Genomic DNA, 20705 nt, shown 5'->3' with positions numbered 1-20705 from the left:
GCAACAGTGGAGAGGAAAAACTCCCTTTAGAGGAAGAAACCTCCAGCAGAACCAGGCTCATAGTGGGCGGCCATCTGCCTCAACCGGTTGGGGTGAGTGGAAAGAGAAGAGAGAAAAGAACAGCAGGCAATAAAGACAACAACAAGCAGCAATAACATTGGGCAGGTCAACTGGATTCTGGAGATGTACAGCTCCAAGGAGGAGGATACCTGCAGAAAAGTACAGAGAGAGGGAGACAGAGAGGAGGAAACACAACTACAGGAGAGAGAAGACACAAAGTTAATGACATGAAATGGTGGCATTTGAATGGATAGAGGAGAAAGGAGAGAGGAGAGGAGCTCAGTTTATCAGTAGAGGTTCCCCAGCAGACTAACCTATAGCAGCAGAACTAAGAGATAGTTCAGAGTCACCTGATCCATCTCTAACTATAAGCTTTATAAAAAAGGAAAGTTTGAAGTCTAGTCTTAAATGTGTCTGCCTCCAGAACCTGAACTGGGAGCTGGTTCCACAGGAGAGAGGCTTGATAGCTAAAGGCTCTGCCTCCCATTCTACATATATAAAGTGAAAAGAATCGGTCCAAGAACAGATCCCTGTGGAACTCCATATCTAACTTTGCTGTGCATGGAAGATTCATCATTAACGTGTACAAACTGAAATCTATCTGATAGATATGATTTAAACCACTCTAGTGCTGTTCCTTTAATCCCAATGACATGTTCCAGTCTGTGTAATAAAATGTTGTGATCTATAGTGTCGAATGCAGCACTAAGATCTAACATGTCGAGTATAGAGAGTAGTCCATTGTCTGATGCTAGTAGAAGATCATTAGTGACCTTTACCAGTGCTGTTTCTGTACTATGATGTACTCTAAATCCTGACTGGAAATCTTCATACAAGTTATTGCTGCGCAGGTGGTCATATAATTGCTTAGAAACTACCTTTTCCAGAATTTAAGAGATAAAGGGTAGAATGGATATTGGTCTATAAATCACTAAAACCCCTGAGTCCAGAGTAGGCTTTTTGAGTACTGGCTTGACTACAGCAACCTTAAAAGCCTGTGGTACGTAGCCTATTTGTAAAGATAGACTGATCTGATCTAATATGGACGTGCTGATCAAAGGTAAGACATCTTTGAGGAGTCTAGTCGGGATGGAGGAGGTCTTGCCTAAGGATCCCTACTGGAGTAGGCCACAGATGGGATTTAAACCCCAGTCTTTCACTTCATGATTTTGTGGGACATGTTACCACTACACTACCCAGCCATAGTCCAATATCACATATTTGCTGCCCAGAATGTTGCCATAATTTAATTTTCTACTTTATTATTTATATATAATTTAAACAAATCTCTTTATCTGAAATTTTAAAAATTATCTAAAATCGTTCACTTTGCAAATTGAAATCTGCTAATAGCAAAGTCTCTTCTGATTGGCCAAGCGCTCTCTCTGGTCTGCTTTCTGATTGGCCGCCTCAGGTACTACTTCACACATATTCCCGCCTCTAACAAGATGGGGGCGGGGCCTGTGAAAGTGCCCTGACGCCATTACTGGACTGTCCATGATGGCGGCAGCGGTGGTGACGGAGCGGGGCGGCGGTCCCTGTTCTTCTGGGCCTGCGGTGGCGGACTATTCGGTGCTGGTGGTGGTGGGATCACTGCGGCCTGTCGGCCTGCTGGAGCGACTGCTGCAGCAGATAGACTCAGGTAAGTTGTGGGGAAGTAAATCGGTACCAGAGAGTCAAAGAGCGGGAAGTCCGCGGGGCCTTTCACAATAAAACCGTTCGGAGTGGCTGACGTCGCTGCTGGTGTTATGTCCAAAACTGTCACATCTTAAAAACATGTAAAACGTTTCGGTGTATGTCCTCAAAATTCACTCCAGGGTTTAACTGTGCATTATAAACTAAACACATGCAGGTATAGTTTCATTGTCTGCAGCTTTTACCGCGGATAAACAACATTTCCCTGGATAAAATACGTCTAGCGCGCTAACCACATAGTTAGCGAGCTAACTTAGCTTCTTGTTTCCTCTTTCGCATTTCGCAGGTCAAACCAGCGCAGCAGTCTTAATTCAAAGTTACATTTTGAGCTTGGTAGGTGTCTTGGCTTAAAACACTTATTCCTCAACCACATGATGGTAATTTGAAGATACACCCAGTGGGGACGCGGATTTTTAACAGGATAGTCGCATCCTCTCCGCCCTGTGAAGCAGCTGTTCCTGGTTTTTGTGGTTAAATTTAGATCTGACACTCAGACATCCTGTCAGATTCAAGTCCTCACGGATTCATCTTCTTCTTTTCAGACGAAATGTGGCGTAAATATCAGTTTTAGATCCGGTCTCAGCTGTTTGTTGGATGTGTAATCTAAGACCTGATGTCTGGTTTCTGTTGGCTGTTAAAGAATTAATTAATACACATTTGGTTGGAGCTTTATGATGTGAGGATCGACTTTTCCTTAAACAACAGCTGTATAGGAAACTTTTAATCAACTCTATCCAATTTTTAGTATCACATCTAGCACAGTTGTTCCCTTTAAGGAGTTTAGTTTATTTTGAAAATCCCCCGACCGGAAGTTTTTTTTAGTTAAATTCTTTATTAAATTGACAGTTTTTTATTTGTTCCTATAAAAGCAGATAAACTGTCTAAAATATGAAATATGAACCTTTACCAGCTACTTCTCTGAGTTACTACAACAAACCTAAAGAGTACTATAACTGTAGTAAATCTACAGTAAGTCACAGAAATACCTGTTATATCTTCTAGCGTTCATTAATAACCAGTTAAATCTGTGTTTAATAGCTTGGATCTCTTGGATCTTTAGCTTTTGCCACAGTGGCTGTTTGAACTACAATATAAGACAAATGTACTCTAAAATCTCTTATTAAACAACATAACTAGAGCTGATCTTAACATAAAAATATGAATTCTAGGTACACTAAACAAAATTGTCCAAGCAGCTAATTCTCTGTTAAAACTAATTGTTTTAGTCTCTGAAAATAATTTTTAGAATGGAATAATACTAATAGTCCTCAGTCTCAAGCTGTTTGTCTTCAGCCTGTTTTGGCTCAGTGTGTTTGTAAGTCCTCACTCTTCATCTTCTTTTCTGGCTGCTGACGAAGAAGAAGAAGAAGAAGAAGAAGTGGTGTTGCTAAATACCTTCAGCTTCCTGTTAGCTGAGAAGGAAACAGGTCATCTGGCAGAGACAGGAGCAAACTCAGACTGACGTTTCACATTGTGTGTGACGTCTGTCCGAGTTTAGTTCACAACAGATTGTTCTGTCAATGCAGAGTTATAATTATAGTCTTCTATAGTTATAGTCTTATACGAACAGTTGGTAAACCAGTTTCACATCTGCAGCAATTTTTTTGAACATGATAAAAACGGCTCAGTTAGTTGAACTTTGTTTTGCACCCACACACTGAGGCCTTAGGCCTGTTGGTCCTTTTCAGCATTTCTTTGCTAGAACTGGACTCAAGTCCTCGGCTTCAGTTTTCTCCCTGTAGTCAAGAAGTCGTCACAAACAGTGTGTATAGTAGCTGACTTATCAGAAATCTCCTGAGCGACAATGTTGGTATAAAATAAAACAAATTATGGAGTTATGGTGTAAAGGAAGAAGTGAAATCAAGCACCAAAGTTTAGTCTCTTTCCTGCAGGCACAAACAGGAGAAACTGAAGGGGTTTTCAGCTGCAGTAATGTTGTAGAGTCCCCATCTGTGGAATCTCCCCCCACCCCCAAATAGACCTGATCCCATCACATGTGGATCAGAGTTCTACACATTAACAATATTAGGCAGGTTTGAAATGGACCTGGGTCTGTTGTCATACATATCCTTAAACCAAGACTAGCAAAACTGCAGCTTCTTGATATTTGCAGTCATCACCAACTGTGTGGATGGCACTGAATCTAGTCACCTTATTTTATAATACTCTGCGATCTAATCTGTATTGGTCGTGTCTCTGTATGAACAGTTCCAGCTGCTGGTTACTGTCCATGTTTGTTCTGTTTAAGAACATGCGAGAATTGTGGATCGTACAGGACATGTACCCACACGCTGTACACCTCTGCACTAGAAACAGTGATGAGAAGAAGCAGCAGTGCTTAGTTTTACTGGATCTCTGTTAAACAATCCTACACTTTTGGCCTTTTGGTATAAAGATGCTTTTTTACTCCGTCCCTGGCCAGGGATGAACATAAATGTCACGAAACATTAACGCGTCATTCTAGTCCAGCTTCAGTCAGAAGTGATGGTTGCAGCTTGTGTAACAGCATAAATCAGAACATGAACAGCTTCACTGTAAAAATGAATGTGTGTTTGTCGTGTTCTGAGCCTGAGGACAGAGAACTGCTGATTCACTACACGTCATCACAGAGACACGATGAACACAACAAACAACAATCCTACAGTTTTTCCTGAATATTAATAATAACCTTGCTGCTGGGCCTGGCCTCCAGGGGCGTTCTGCAGCTGAGAGTCACAACCTACCAGTCTGAGGACGTGGTTCATGGAAACTGAACTGTCCCTTCATGTTGGGGCTGAAGGGGTTCAAGTATCTCAAGGTCATGTTAACAGTCACAGTAAAATGGAGCATGGCACTCACAGGAGGACTGATGTAGTAACATGGATGCTGTACCAGACTGACCTCTGAACACAGCAGAGTACAGTTAAGCAAACCTCCCTCGTGTTGGTTGAGAGAAAAAAAAAATCTTGCATGTGACGGAAAACAGTAGTTTCTGGTTGTTTTAAAAATGAAATAGTAGAACAGTTATCTCAATTCTAATGTGACCACTAACGGGAACCGGTCTCAGCTATTAGAGACCCTCAGCGTTTTATCAGATTTATTCAGTGAATGTGAATTATGTTTTAATGATCCAACCAGAATCCAGCTAAAGTCGTCTGTTGCTCATTACAAATGTAAAGTGATTGAGACGCTCTGCCAGACTCACCACAGACCAGATTTAACAGATATCTTTCGGTTCACATTTTATCTTTTCTTTAAAGCTAAATCATCGTGTTTATTGTGTTTCAGGTGTTCGCTGCTGGCCTGTGGATCTGGATGTATCTGTCCTGGATCAGCAGCTGAAACTCTTTGTGTCAAGACACTCGGCCTTCCTGTCAGAAGAAGTGCGAGGTAAGAACAAACAAGTGACACTTTACTGTCACTTTACTGTGTTTTGGATGACTTTATTTAATGTAGACTGTTAAAGGTAAGGACATATGGACAGTCTTAATCTTAATCCCAACAAAAAGCCTTACTAAGATTTCACCATCTAATGTCCTTAATTATTATTAGTCTCAGGTTGTAAAGGTCTTGTAAGTTTAAATTATATTTATGGAATGGATTCACGTCAGAGTCGGATCACCTGTCCTGCTGTGTGTTTGGTTTCTGAGCAGCTGCTGTGCTTACTCCTGCAGGTCAGAGGACTCTGCAGCACAGCGGAGACATCCTGGACACTCATGTTGTGGTGAATCCAGCTCACGATTTCGTCTGTTCAGAGGTGAGAAAGGCTCCTAAACAGAGGCAGCAATCAGATTTTATACACTGCTCGTCCAAGTCGCACACCTTAATATTTTGTTGGACCACCTTTAGCCTTTAGCACACATCAAAAAGTGATGTTATACAACATTATCGTGCTAAATCATCTCAGACTAACTTCCTGTTGTTTTCTGTCCACTGTTTTCATCCCGTCTGTTGTTTAGTTACTGGGTCTGTGGTCCTGACTAACTCTGCTGCTCTGCTCCTCTCTGTTGTCTGCACTATTAGATCAACAACTGGACTAAGGCTTTTCATTTTTTTTAAACTTTGATTTCCACATTAAGCAAGTTAGTAACGGCCACTGCTGCTTTCTCTGTGTTTGGCAACATAAAAAATGTGAACAGAATTGGTAGGTTGGCGGAGCCGGGGGAACGAACTTACCATATTGAGCTGCAGAGCCCTGTGCACCGCAACATTAAAACCACCAGGTGACATTAATATTGTAGGTGTTTAACTGGGCTACAGGTCAGAGATAAGTGTGCACAAGTTTTGGTTTGCAAAACTGGATGTGTGCAGTCGGTCCACAGAATTTCCATTGTGTGTGTTGGTGTAACGATCAGGCGGTAGTTTACCACAATTTAAAAGATATGATGCTGTAGTATCCACAGACTGTGTTTTAACGGTAGAGTCGATAAGGCAGTGATCATTTGTCCATGGTGGACATGAATATGGATCAAAACTTAAGACGGAGAGCTGCATGCACAGCTGTTTTTCACTGTTGATATGTAATTGCTATTATGACGCAGAAGTTCAGTGCACATTCATCATGCTTTGGAGCCAATTTTACACAATTGAGTGGAGAATATTTGTTTTCTTTTTGCTTTTGAAGGCAAACAATAACTGGTCATGACCTCCTTACGCTTACCCTGCCTACCCTTGTAAGTCGCTTTGGATAAAGTTTTGGATAAGTCTGCCAAATGACTAAATGTAAATGTAAACATCAACACACATCACATCTAAAGAATCAGATTTGAGTGTGAAAGCCTGAGATTGTAAACTTGGTCATAACAGCAGCCCTAAACATAATTATGGTTACAGTACACAACACATAACCATACTGTTCCTGGTTCGAGTCTAGCTGAGGACCTTAGCTGTATGTCGCACTCCCCTCTTCTCCCATGTTTCCTGTCTACTCTTTACTATAATAATAATAATAATAATAATAATAATAATAATAATAATAATAATAATAATAATAATAATAATATAATAATACATTTATTTATATATATTGAATGTATTTTGGAGATATTTCTGAGATGATAAAAACATGCCTGAACAAGCTTTGTGACATGATGCTCAAAGTTAAGTTTACTATCAAACCAAACACCAAGACTTTCTGCAGTGGGCTTAGAATTATCTAGGAGAGAATCTGTGCAGGGCAAAATGTGTTTGGCTATACTTTGTGGGCTGATACCAACTATTTATGTTTTGTCAGAATTCAGCTGCAGGAAATTTTGAGCCATCCAGCTTTTTATCTCATTTATACAGTGATGTAAGGAAGTCAATCCCCCGTGGTCAGAGATCTTAAAGGGACAGTACAGCTGAGTATCATCAGCATAGTAATGAAAAGAAACACAGTGTTTACGAATAATATGTCCCAAAGGGAGCATATACAAAGAGAACAAGATTGGCCCCAGCACTGAACCTTGTGGGACTCCATACTTCACAGGAAAAAAGATGACTTACAGTTATTAATGGTAACACAAAACTATCTATCGGAAAGGTATGAAGAGAACCAGTCCAGTGCAGTGCCTTCTATTCCAGCCCAGTGCTTTAGCCGGTCTAACAAAATTTGGTGGTCTACTGTATCAAAAGCAGCACTAAGATCAAGGAGGACAAGAATAGAACACATACCAACGTCAGAGGCCAACAAAATGTCATTAGTTACCCTCAAGAGGGCGGTCTCTGTACTGTGATGTTTCCGAAAACCAGATTGCAATTAGTCAAAAATTTTATAGTTGTCTGCAGCTAGAAAAGTGTTTAGACATGTACTTTTCTAAAATCTTTGATATGAGAATCTGTTGAATGATGGAAAACAAAACAACAACAAAAAATCACACCCAAATCATTGTTGATGTTTGAAGTCACTATTGTCACTAGTGAATCACTATTTGTGCAGTTGACACCTCTGTGATTACAAATTGTAAAAAGGCATAATTCTGTTTTCTGCCTGTGCTCTCAGGTCCGACGGCTGATCTGTGATCCATCCCGGCATAAACTGTTGGTGCTGGCTGGCCAGTGTGTTGAAGAGACCGGAGACATTGTGTTGCAGAAAGGCTGCTTCTCCCTGAATGACTTCATCCACATATTTTCTGATGAGGAGGTCAGGAACCACCGGCCTGCTGGTCTGTTTCGGGCAGATCTGAGATCAAATCCGAGTTTTTAAATCATGTGTGTTTTTATAGGTTGGAGAGTTGCTGAGTTCAGCAGACCCAGCGGTGAAAGCCAGCCTCACCCTCAGTTGTCCAAGCTATGGTCTTTGGAAGGACTCTGCTGTGGAAAACCATAACCTGAAAAACTTCATAAACATCCAGATTAACCCTCCCCCTGTGCTCCCACAAATGGAGGGTCTGCAGGAGTTTACGGAGTACCTGTCGGAGTCGTTGGAGCCTGAGTCGCTTTTTGACCTGCTGGAGCCCCCGACCACTGTGGGGTTCCTGAAGCTATCTCGGCCCTGCTGTTATATTTTTCCCGGTGGGAGGGGGGACTCCGCCTTCTTTGCTGTAAATGGTTTTAACGTCCTGGTAAATGGTGGATCTGACCCCCGCTCCTGCTTCTGGAAGCTGGTTCGACACCTGGACAGAATTGACTCGATACTGCTAACCCACATTGGTGTGGACAATCTCCCCGGACTAAACAGTCTACTGCAGAGGAAAGTAGCTGAGCAGGAGGATGAGTCTTCTGGTTCTCAGACTGATGAGAACTGGATGAAAAACCTGATCTCTCCGGAGATTGGGGTGGTTTTCCTCAATGTTCCCATCAAATTGAAGTCCATCCAGGGCACTCCCAGTGAGTTGCGGAGTTGTGACCAGGTGGCACTCACTCTGCAGAACTTAGAAAGACTCTCAATCAAACCTGAACATCTCAGCCGTTCCAATGGACCCATTATAGAACCGGTTATCTTGTTTCAAAAGATGGGAGTTGGCCGCTTGGAGCTGTACACACTGAATCCAGTCACTGGTAGTAAAGAACTTGAAGCTTTAATGCAGATTTGGCCAAACCATGAATCAAATGTAAAGGTCTCAGATCTTTCATTACCGTGCCTTGTTTCCATTTGTGCTTTACTGGTCTGGCATCCATCCAGTCCTCAGGAGAAGATCATACGTGTCCTTTTCCCAGGCTGCACACCCCAGTCCAAGATTCTGGATGGACTTGAAAAAGTCAGACATCTAGATTTCCTCAAACATCCATCTGTGTGTTTGAAGGACCTTGAAACAGCCAAAACTGAGAAACCAAAACGAGCAGAGAGTCGGGAAAGCCTCAAGTCCCAGCCTAAAGACATCAGACCCAGTAGTGCCTTACAGAAAGACAAGTTTGGACGAGTAGACATCAAAAAACTGGAGATAAAAATAAAGCCCAAGACAACCAGCGACACTGCACCAAAAGATAAGAAGGATGGGGAAGAAAAGCCTAAACCTGCAGATGCTAAATTAAAGCCATCAAAACCTGCAGAAAAAGTGTCTCCAAAGAAAGACTGGTCAAAAGAAGAGAAAAGGGATGTGAAAAGGAAGCAAGAGAAGCCTCCTGCTACAGTTGTAAAGAAAGAAGAGACTGGAGAGAAAAAGAAAGATACTCTAAAGAAAGAAATTTTAAGTATGAAAACAAAAAAAGACAGCAAGAAGGATGCAAAAACAGAGGAGAAGAAAACTGCAAAACCAGCTGTTAAGGAAGTGAAGAAAACAACAAGTGTAGCTTCAAATGCAAACACAGAACTGAAGAAAGCTCTGACCAAGAGTGGGGCTCTGAAGAAAGATGGGACTCTTCCAAAGAAAGACTTTTTGAACAAATGGACAAAAGGAAAACCTGGTCTAAAGGAGCAGGAAAACCAGCAAGAGTTAGATTGTTCCAAGATGTCAACCCCTGAGGACATGGCGTCTGAATTTGAAAACCTTCAATTGGTAGACAACAATGGAAACGGAGCTCAGACGTCCGCGGCAGTCGTGAACTCTGATGGAGTAAATACCAATGGAAATCAGACCCCAACAGTAGAGAGTCCTGAAAGGTTTCGCTGTCTGGAGACTGATCAGAAACTGGCTGATGCCTCGTCACCTCCTGCTAAAACACCAAAAAGTGATCTCAGTGTGAACTTTGATCTTACTCCATCTGCGTACCACCCAGCTGTGGGAGACAACTTCTGTGTGAGCTCAGAGGAGAAAACTCTGGAGCTGGTTTCTTCTGCAGATTCAGCCCCTAATAGTGCAGGACATACCCCTTTCCATCAGTCCTTTGAAGAAGACATTCAGGGTTTGGGTGAGGACAGTAGCCTTGGGGCAAGAGTATCCAGTCTGGGCTTTGAGGATTACAACCAGGGAGGTTCTTGTAGGACCTCAGACCTGAGCTCTCTGAAGGAAGGTCTGGAAAACTCCACATCCTCTCAGGATAAACACTCTAGCCTTCTGAGTCCTTTTAAAGACATTATGCCAGATTCCTCTCCCACGATGACCTCCATGCCGGCTGAGGTCGGCTCTCCTCACTCCACAGAGGTTGATGAATCCTTGTCAGTTTCTTTAGAGCAAATGCTGCCGCCGGCTGCACTGTCACCCAAAGGCCTCACAGAATACAGAGTCTGTTCCAATGGACAAATTAGTGACTCGGATTCCAACACAGGGATTGCCTTACATAGGACGCTGTCCCATAATGGCCATTGTAGGAATGGATCAGAGGAGCATATCCACAGGATGTCGGAGCTCATTTCAGATGTACCACATGATGTTGACCTTTGTCTGGTATCACCTTGTGAGTTCCAGCACCCCAAGACTCCAGAGAACCATCAGCATATCGGCCCTGGTTATGCCACCGGTGGCTCCCCGGACATCTCCTACAACAGCAACCCTCAGGATCAGAGCAGCAGCCTCTGCCCTTCAGCCTACAGCCAGGAAACTCCCCCCACATCAGTTAGCGACTCCCTCCCAACAGCCACAGATTCTGACGTCCCCCCGGATACAGAGGACTGTCCTTCCATCACAGCAGACGTTGACTCTGATGATGATTCCAGTAGTCTCTTTCAACCCAGTCATTCACAAGATCATTTCAGTCTGCACTATGCCCACAGGGCAGGGCAGCTTTCCTCCCACGACCCACCACCTGCTCCAGTGAAGGATCTGCCCCCATTACCACCCCAGCCAGGAGCCTGCATGGCAGACTCAGAGGCTGATGCATCAAGCAAGAACCTGAAGAGTTTAGCTGCCAAGACCAAGAAACCAACAAGTGCAATGCAGAAGGTAGCCTCTGGAGGTACCACAGCCCAGAACGGAAAGAGCAAGGCTGGCAGCTCCACGGGGTCCCTAAAGGCAGCGCCCAGTATTGACATAAAGCCATCAGCCCGAAATTCACTTGGTGGATCCAAAATTGGAACAGCAAAACTGACATCCTCAGGTAGGCATAGTCCCGATAACACTTCAGGGAGCAATAAAAGCAACAGAATACAGTAGAAACCAGAAATCTGGTCTATAGGTTGTACACAAATTGTACTAACTGTGTAAACTATACCCTATGTAGAACTCATACATTCTTACCACATGGTCCATTTACTTTCTATTTTTAAAGCTTTCAGACATATACCATGTAATGTCACACACCACCCTGACAGTAAAGCCACATTACTGATTTCCCTTGTCCCCATTGAGTCGTCATCCCTCAAGAACTTGGGATCTAGGAGGATCTATCTAAATTACAGGTGTTCTGAGGGTCCGTGCCAGTGGCAGGATTCAGGACCTAGAAAATACATAAACACAACACAGAAAATTACTGCTGCATCTAATTATTATTTTAATATTAATATAATCATGTTATTTATTTATGTTTTGTGTGGTTATATTAATTAGTACACCGAACAACCACATAAAAAAAAAAGAAATGATTTCAGCAACTGATTTTCATGCCTGACAATGAAACAGATGTTACAGTAAAAAGCAGCTGCTTAGTGACAATTGAGGATTCTGTGTCGGTGTGGGCATGCTGGCTGCTGTTATCCCTGGACGGCCTGCAGCCTCCTGGCCCTGGGAATGAGTACTCTGGTCTCCTCCTGTTTGTCTCTTCTCTCTATCCCCTCTTTTCATCTACCCAATCCTGAGACTAGCACTAACTATATGCATACTGGACTATATTGAAAATTAATACAGATCACCAATCAAGAGTAAACTACACCCTAATTACATCTGGATAAAAACACATACTCTACTTGAAAAAGCAAAACTGTCCATTTACATTTACATTTAGTCATTTAGCAGATGCTTTTATTCAAAGCGACTTACAAGTGAGGAACAAGCAAACAAAATCTCAGTCAAGGAGAAAAAACATCAAAGCAAAGTGCTATCGAAAAAGGGTTTCTGTTTCAAGAGATGTGAGAACAAGAGAGCAGAAAGGTGTTTTTTTTTTTCAAGTGCAAAGGAAGATGCGGAAGAGTTCTGTTATCAGCAGTTTTTTAAATATTGAAAGTGAAGTGGCTGAGCGTGCAGAGTTTGGCAGCTCATTCCACCATCGTGGGATCACTGCTGAACAGTTTTCCTTGGTGTCTACTGTGTGGTGCTGGTACCACCAGACGCCGTTCACTGGTTGAGCGCAGTGGACGGGAGGGGATGTAGACCTGAATGATTGAACTGAGATAAGTTGGAGCTGTAGAGTTGACCACTCTGTAGGCAAGATACAGCTTTGAACTTCCTGCAGCCACATGAAGCCAATGCAAAGATCTGAAGAGCGGTGTGACATGAGACCTTTTTGGTTGATTGAAAATGAGGCGTGCTGCTGCATTTTGGATCATCTGTAGGGGTTTGGTTGTGAATGCCGGTAACCCCATTTGCAGTGCATTGCAGTAGTCGAGACGAGATATCAGTGCCTGTACAATGAGTTGGGCCGTGTACTCCGTCAGGTAGGGTCTGATCGTTATGATTTTGTGGAGGGCATATCTACACGACCTAGAGACTGTGACGATGTGTTCCGTGAAGGTCAGCTGATCATCAATGATGACCCCCAGGTTTCTGGCAGTCTTAGCAGGGACAATCACCGCAGGTCCAATGTTAATGCTGATGTTGTGTTGTGTTGTGTCGAAGACGGTAGAGTCATTAGGTGGAAAGGACAGGAAGAGTTGTGTGTCATCCGCATAGCAGTGATGGGAAAAGCCATGTGAATGGATGATAGAGCCTAGAGAAGAAGCATAGATGGAAAAAAGAAGAGGACCAAGAGCCCTGCGGTACACCGGTGGAGAGATTATGAGAGGTGGAATCACGCCCCTGCCAGGATACCTTAAAGGTTCGTTCAGACAAGTATGACTGAAGCCAGGCTAGAGCTGATCCAGAGATGCCCGAGTCTGAGAGCGCAGCCATAAGGATCTGATGGTTCACAGTGTCAAAGGCTGCAGATAGGTCTTATAGAATTAAGACAGAAGAGTTACCTGCAGCTGTTGCCACTCGTAGGAATTTCACAACAGTCAGAAGTGCCGTTTCTGTGGAGTGACCACTCTTAAAGCCAGACTAATTTACATTGAGGAGGTTGTTCTGGGAAAAGAAAGTCAGAGAGTTGATTGAAGGCTGCACGTTTCAGGGTCTCAAGAGAGACTGGCCTGTAGTTCTCCACAAGGGAGGGATCCAGCACAACAAGTCATCCAGTTCTCCATGTTGCACACTAAGCATTTATTTGTTTCATACGGTTGTTCAATGTTAAGTAAACTTTACCCATAGTTTCAGTAAATCTACGTCTAGGTCTCAAGGAGAAGGGGAGGGACATGCAACAAAGGTCCCTAGCCGGATTTGGCCTGGGACGTTGCGGTCAGGTGGCACAAACAAAAACCAAAAATGCGGCCTCTGTGCATTATTACAGGAACAATGTCTTTGTGGTTATGATCTTGTTCTTCTTTCTTGTGCCAGGTTCCAAAGCTGCAAATTCTGCAGGTTCTGAGGGGGCTGTGGTCTATGTGGATTTGGCCTACCTGCCATCCGGCTGTGCATACTCCACAGTGGATGCAGATTTCTTCAGATGTCTCCGTTCCTCGTATTACATTGCCAGTGGAGACGATCCTGTAAAAGAGGTGTCTATGAGGAGCATCTTAGACTCGCTGCTGGAGGGGAAGAGCAGCTGGCCAGAGGTTCAGGTAGACATGATATCATTTTACTTATAATTGTGAGAATAAATTCACAATTGGATTAAATGAGAAATAATTACAATATAGACTGAATCTGTAGGGAAATTCTTCTCCATAATTGTGATTATTAGTAAGTAATCAGACCTGTGAGACGTTTAAGTTGTTCTGTGCCTTGAAAACATCTGAAAGCGGAACAAACTCTGATTAGACATAAATCACGGCCTGGACGAGATATGTTTGTCACCGTCTTGTGCTGCGTTGACACATTGTGTATGGGGATGAGACTTTTTCCCCAGAGTTTAGCCTGATTCAGCTTTGACCCACAAAGTCAGTGAAGTGTCCACCCGGTTTGAGGGACCATGGTTTTGTTTTTTTGTTTTATGACCTGTCACCTGATTGATTTGTTTGTCTCTCACCTGTTCTCAGGTGACTCTGATCCCAACATTTGATTCGCTGGCGATGCATGAGTGGTACCAGGAGACCCACGAGCGGCAGAGGGACCTATGTGTCACCGTGCTGGGCAGCAACAGCACCGTGGCCATGCAGGACGAGACCTTTCCTGCCTGCAAGGTGGAGTTTTGAACCCCGCCCACCTCGCGTGTTACCATCCAACAGGGGTACCCGGAGAGGGTTGCCAAGATTTATGCAACGGTTACCGCAAACATGTCTGCACAAGATGCTGGAACGCTTTCCTTTACCTCTCCTGCACCTGTGTAATGTCATCATTACCACCTATTAGTGACTGTCACTTCCTCTCTGCTGGGTCAGGAGTTTCTGGTAACAGCAGGAGGTCCAGTTTGGATCAGTTCGGCACTCAAAGTCCTGCTCCAGTTAAGGTCGACTTCACATATTTTCAGTACAGCTGAATGAAACAGGAAATGATTCTGTTCCTTCCTGTGGTTCTAGTCTAAGGACACATGGCAGATTCTGGTTCTTGAATGAAAGAGGTCTGCTGAACTGGAAATCTTTAAATGCCACAGATAGAACAACCAGACGACAACCTACAAGTGTTTTAGCTTCAGACCAGAGGAAGCCACAGAGCAGGTGTTTGCTGAATGTGTGTCAATAAAGTAGAAACACACAAGTTTAAAAATCACCTGCTGGTGAAACCATAACCTCCAGGGTCAGTCAGTTCGTCTACGAGCTGCAGCATCACCGACCGAGAGTTGGTCGCAGGTTCAGCAGGTTCTCCTGACGTGCCTGCCCCCAGCCATGTTGTTCCTAAGATGTTCTCACCACAGCTCTTGAGCGAACGTGAGGGCTGTAATGTAGACATGTCCACAAACTAGAGCCATAGGAACCAGCTAAAAATAGGTGAAGTCACACACACTGAAGATATTAAACACTGGTTCTAACTGGGAACTGTAGTTAGATTAGCTTCCAGCTAAACCAGCTTTTGATTTTTAGATTTAATTCTGGTTTTACACAGATGATGCTCCTGTAACTGAGTCCTGCTCTCATCATGCTCACACATGAGAAGGTGAAGCTATAACTTTTTCATCTCTTCATCATGTGAGACTGTTATGAAACAGTCTCTAAGATTCCACAACATAACCCTGAGTATAAGAGTTTTTTTTTTTTTGTAAAACCATTTGATCTGAAACGGATAATTAGATAATTGATAATTAGTGATAATTAGTCATCTTTCTTTCATCTCCACGATCCGGACCATAAACACTAGACACAGGTTTCATCATCACAACAAATCGCTTTAATCCTGTTTATCATGAAGTTTCTGACCCAGCACACACAAATGTGATTCCGTGTTAAAGAACATGTGTTTGGGACCATGTCTCCATTGCATGTTGCATTTCCACTTCTAGTTTTTATTGTGTTAATTACTGATGATTATTCTAGTTCAGGTTCATCAGGTTTTCCTCTCACTTAGTCTGTGGACTCTATACTACATTATCCATGATCTTCAGTGGAGCTACACTCACTGAATTCATCTTTAATTAACCTAATCTGTAATGCTTGAATTTGTCTATCATGTTCTACAAAGGGCACCCTTTATTTCCCACTACTGTAATCTGCCTGGCAACAGTGTGTGAAGCTGTCCGATTGGCCAGATGTTACATCAGTGCTCTCTGGGACTTGTAGTACCTCTCTAAAGATTTAAAGCTGCAGCAGCCGGTCGAAAAATCAGTGATCAATATCAGATCGTTAAGTTGTTTTTTGTTTTAGAAATCTCGAAGATAAAACCTGACGTGTTTATTTTTATTTCTACCAGAAAAAAACAACAAACATTTCAATCTTTAACTTATTTATTTATTTTTGTATAATTTGTCCTTTTCTAAATTTACGTCTGCAGTTTGGCGACATTATGACTATGAACTTTGGTACGAGCTCCTCGCATCTTTTCTGCACAATTTAAGAAGTATTTGATCATTTCATTTTTTAAAACTTTAATAATTTCAAGCTTTAATGGTCAAACACAAAAACCTTTAATTTAGTTTTTAACTGAATGTTAAAGGACCAGACCGCTGTTTTCATTAACATTTCCTGGTCAGTTTTTCTGCTTTTGTTGCTCTGCGGTGTTCAAAATGCTGCAAAATAAATTTTCTCAGTGTTTAGAAAGAAAAGTTGTAATACTGTTAGAAGAAAGTCATAATTTAGAGAAAAGATTATTCAGGGTTTAATTTGCCAAATATTACGGTGCCTGTTTCTAAGAATTTATTTTTCAGTTTTACAACTGACTTTATTTTTTTTTAGAATATTTTGACTTTTTCTTGTAAAATGACATTTTTTGGACTTGTACTCCAGTTAAATGTACCGTTTGTTGGTAAAAGCCTACCACCATGTGATAGTTTAGTTAGGATCAAATTCAGATTTTAAACCTTTGACCTCCTATAATCTGGATTTTAATCATGATATTTATGATTTGTGAAATTATGGCAACATGTCATTGTCACTGAATTACGTTTAACTCGTGATGTTTAAGATTTTTCTCTAAGTGATGACTTTTGTTAATATTTCAACTTTATTATTGATCAATAGCTGTAAAACTGAACTTGAATCAACTTACAAATGACAGGAAAATCCTTAAGTTATTGGAGATAATATATTTTCTTAACCCCCATTAAGAAGCACACTCACTGTTGATGTCAGCTGCTGTTTGTTTTGGCCACAAACACTTTTCTGTACTGAAACACTAACTCTAATTGGTCCCTTTCAAAATAAAGGTAGCATTTAAGAAAGTGTCTGCAGTGTTTTTATTTTGAAAATCACATTTTTGTTTTCTTTTGTTTTTTAATTTTTTGCTAAACTTTTAAATCTTTTTTTGTTTGTTTGTTTTTTCGTATAAAATTTATTTATTTTATTTTTAGGTTTGTGGATTTTTTTTATTACTTTTGTAAATTTGTCTCCTCCCTCCTCTCTCCTCTCCTGTCTCCTCTCCTCCCTTCCTCTCCTGTCTCCTCTCCCCCCCTCCCCTCTCATGTCTCCTCCCTTCCCCTCCCCTCCTGTCTCCTCTCCTCCCTTCCTCTCTCCTCTCCTCTCTCCCCTCCATCTCCTGTCTCCTCTCCTCCCTTCCTCTCTCCTCTCCTCTCTCCCCTCCATCTCCTGTCTCCTCTCCCCCCCCCCCCCCTCTCATGTCTCCTCTCCTCCCTTCCTCTCCTGTCTCCTCTGCTCCCCCCCCTCCCCTCCTATACCCCCGCCCCCTCTCATCCCTTCCCCTCCCCTCCTGTCTCCTCTCCTCCTCTCCTCCCTTCCTCTCTCCTCTCCTCTCTCCCCTCTCATGTCTCCTCTCATGTCTCCTCTCCTGTCTCCTCTCCTCCCTTCCCCTCCTCCCCTCCTGTCCCCCCCCCACCCCTCTCATGTTTCCTCTCCTGTCTCCTCTGCTCCCCCCCCTCCCCTCCTGTCCCCCCCCCCCCGCCCCCTCTCCTCCCCCCTCCTCCCCTCCCCTGTCTCCTCACACCCCCCTCCCCTCCTGTCTCCTCTCCTCCCCTCCTGTCTCCTCTCCTCCCTTCCCCTCCTCTCCTCTCCCCCCTCCCCTTGGTTGGCGACCCCGATGTGGAAAAGCCGAAAGAGAAGAAGAAGAAGATGTGGGGCACCTGAACCTGCTCGGTATCTTATTACCGTCCTGGTTTGTTGCATTCAGGTGCAGCAGCTTCAGGGAGTGTACAACCTGCAGGAGCCTCACTTCTGGACTCTGTGCACAGATGTTTACATCGGGACATTAAAGCTGCTGGTTGCCCCTGACGCCGACACACGCTGGATCCTCAGCCAGACGCACCACATTTTCACACAGGTACCTGAACGCACCACAGTTCCACAGCTTCACACAGGAACATGCAGTGTCGGCTACAGTACTGGTACTAACTGTACCTATGATGTAGTAGTGTTACTGCTCGCAGTAATATTTAGCCATTTGTGTCTCCATAGCAGTTGAATCGTTTGCAGTAACAGTGGTATTATACACAGTACTAGACACAGTATTACTTCCTAGAGGCCAGCCTGCAGCTACTTTTAGCAGTAGTATTATACGTAGTATTGCACGCAGTATGGGTAGGCGCTATGGTAAAATATCAACACAATTCGTTTCCGAAAACATCTCAATTTCTTCTCAGGTTTTTTATCGTTATTTTGCAGGTTCCTGAACTTTTACCAAACTTTAATTAAGAATTAATTTAAAAAATTTATTTGAAAAATAAACACAGGTTAGAAAACCTAATAGAGAAGTTGATAATGGTCCTACCCACAGGCCTGCGTGCTGCAGCCGTAGTATAATTTGCAGTATCGTGCGCAGCATTAAGCACAGTATTGCTCCCCACAGGCCGGCGTGCGACAGCTCTACGTTCAGATTGACACAGCAGCCATGTAGAAACCCCTCCTCCTGTGAACAACCGGGACCAATTGCATTGAAGCTGCTGCAGGTGACCCTCTCCCCCCACAGACAAACTGAGACCAGGATCGGGGATGAGGGGGGGACACTGAGAACCTCATGAACTCAAACGGCCCCTCCCCAACCCATTTTTATTTTTACTTACCTGTCAACAGGTAACGTGATTACCCCCCTCCCCCCAATCTTCACCTTGGAGCAAAGCATTTTGGGTAAGTGCCTTCATCATGAATCAGACAATCCAAGCCCTGCCCTCCCCCTGTGACATCACTGCTTGGACCAAAACTGATTGGTCCATTGTGATTGTGATGTCACACTGTTTCTAAATGTGCCAAACATGTGACCAAACCATGTGACTGTTTTTATTTCGACTGTAATAAATGTTTTTCTCAGCTGATCACTATAAATTTTTGATCATTCATCATCATTATGCTTTATTTCCCAGAAATCAGTGTGCAGGTGTTTCTCAACAGGAGAGGACGAGGCCACGTCAAGTTAAAGTTTGTACTTTCAGTCAGAGCTTTTACTTTTTGGCTTTGTAAGCTAAATAAACATGCTCTGTGATTCTTAGCCAAAATGACCACGGTAGGACGGCGTTCACGGAGTGGTCCTGTCCCCTAGTAACGATTCTGATTGGTCTAATTTGGGTAAACTGCTCCTTTAATTGTTGTGGCTCAGATCTTCTCCTGTGTGGGAATATAAATATAGTAATTTAATTTAGCAGGAGGACATCGCACACAGATCAAAGACTTTCTGTAACGTTTTTTAATCAGTTGAATCTTTTTATCATTACTCTGTTGATAAACCCGTGTTCCGCAGCGTGTTCTGAGTGCTGGTGTTTTCATTGTCACCACCCACTGTGGTTTTAGGCTTGTGGGACGTCGTCAACATGGGTTGTTCGGTCTGCTTTTTCTTTGGGGACCTCACAGACAAAACGTGTGAGTCCTAAGAAGCGTACGTGGAGCTGTCAATCATGCGCAAGTATTGCAGAGCGTTTGGTTCTGCGTTCAGTCGCAGCAGGTCCACCTCCAACGGATGGAGTTTCCCAGTGATAACCAATGAATGGAGTGGGGCTCCAAGGTCACATGATGCCAGCTGACGTAACTTTGCCGTGCGGATCACCTGGTCATTTGCACCAAGTCGAGCCACACCCACACATACTGTGTCTTCTGTCACACCTGAAGGGAGGGAGCACAGGGGTCATATTAGCATCAGTTAAATAACAAGTTAGCAGGCTGAGGCGGGGGGTATACTCGCTGTTCACCTGCATGTGTCCGAAGATAACATCAGCGTCAATGTTCATGTACTTCCTCTCGCACATTGTGTTCGTTTGCAGAATTTCTAAAGTTCAGAGACTCGGATCATTCCTGACAGCAGAATTTCTTCTTTGTGAACTTCTGTCTTTGCACAATTCAATTTTATTTGTATAGCGCCAAATCACAACAAAAGTCATCTCAAGGCACTTTACAGTGTTTAAGACCTTACAGAATAGAACTGTATACAGAATTATATAGAAAACCCAACAATCCCATTTGAACAAGCTTTAGGCAACAGTGGAGAGGAAAAACTCCCTTTAAAGGAAGAAACCTCCAGTAGAACCAGGCTCAGGGTGGGCGATTTTTTCTCTCTCTCTCTCTCTCTCTCTCTGTCTTCTCTCTCTCTGTTTCTCTCTCTCTCTCTCTCTCTCTGTCTCTCTCTCTCTCTCTCTCTCTCTCTGTCTCTCTCTCTGTTTCTCTCTCTCTCTCTGTCTCTGTCTCTCTCTCTCTCTCTGTCTCTCTCTTCTCTCTCTGTCTCTCTCTCTCTGTCTCTCTCTCTCTCTGTCTCTCTCTCTCTCTGTCTCTGTCTCTCCTCTCTCTCTCTCTGTCTCTGTCTCTCTCTGTCTCTGTCTCTCTCTTCTCTGTCTTGCTCTCTCTCTCTCTCTCTCTCTCTTCTCTCTCTCTGTCTCTGTCTCTCTCCTCTCTCTGTCCTCTCTCTCTCTCTGTCCTCTTTGTCTCTCTCTGTCTCTCTCTCTCTCTCGTCTCTGTCCTCTCTGGTCGA

The 20705-nt window shown here is 43.3% G+C and overlaps 1 protein-coding gene and 1 long non-coding RNA gene across 2 annotated transcripts; both read left to right on the top strand.

Moving 5' to 3' along the window:
- Positions 1-1118: 1118 nt before the first annotated feature.
- On the top strand, positions 1119-17009 carry map1sa (microtubule-associated protein 1Sa). Its single transcript, XM_026345211.2, has 7 exons — positions 1119-1702; positions 5023-5124; positions 5409-5491; positions 7715-7855; positions 7938-11127; positions 13614-13837; positions 14255-17009. The coding sequence occupies exons 1-7, from the start codon at positions 1558-1560 to the stop codon at positions 14408-14410; spliced, it is 4041 nt and encodes a 1346-aa protein (XP_026200996.1). The 5' UTR covers positions 1119-1557; the 3' UTR covers positions 14411-17009.
- An 870-nt stretch (positions 17010-17879) lies between these two features.
- On the top strand, positions 17880-19075 carry LOC113151060. The gene is made up of 2 exons (XR_003297697.2): positions 17880-18077; positions 18603-19075. It is a non-coding gene; the product is annotated as an uncharacterized LOC113151060 (long non-coding RNA).
- Positions 19076-20705: the final 1630 nt, after the last annotated feature.

Source organism: Anabas testudineus, chromosome 4, assembly GCF_900324465.2.
Source record: "Anabas testudineus chromosome 4, fAnaTes1.2, whole genome shotgun sequence".
NCBI lineage: Eukaryota > Metazoa > Chordata > Actinopteri > Anabantiformes > Anabantidae > Anabas > Anabas testudineus.
Note: the sequence above shows the minus strand (reverse complement) of the source record. Positions and strands in the feature narration are given on the sequence as shown.

What these genes read in the sequence shown, in the direction of transcription:
- map1sa (XM_026345211.2), top strand. Translation starts at nt 1,558, where the DNA reads ATGATGGCGGCAGCGGTGGTGACGGAGCGGGGCGGCGGTCCCTGTTCT. An exon ending in ACATATTTTCTGATGAGGAG is followed by an intron (nt 7,856 to 7,937) that starts GTCAGGAACCAC and finishes GTGTTTTTATAG; the next exon opens with GTTGGAGAGTTGCTGAGTTC. An exon ending in AGCAAAACTGACATCCTCAG is followed by an intron (nt 11,128 to 13,613) that starts GTAGGCATAGTC and finishes TTCTTGTGCCAG; the next exon opens with GTTCCAAAGCTGCAAATTCT.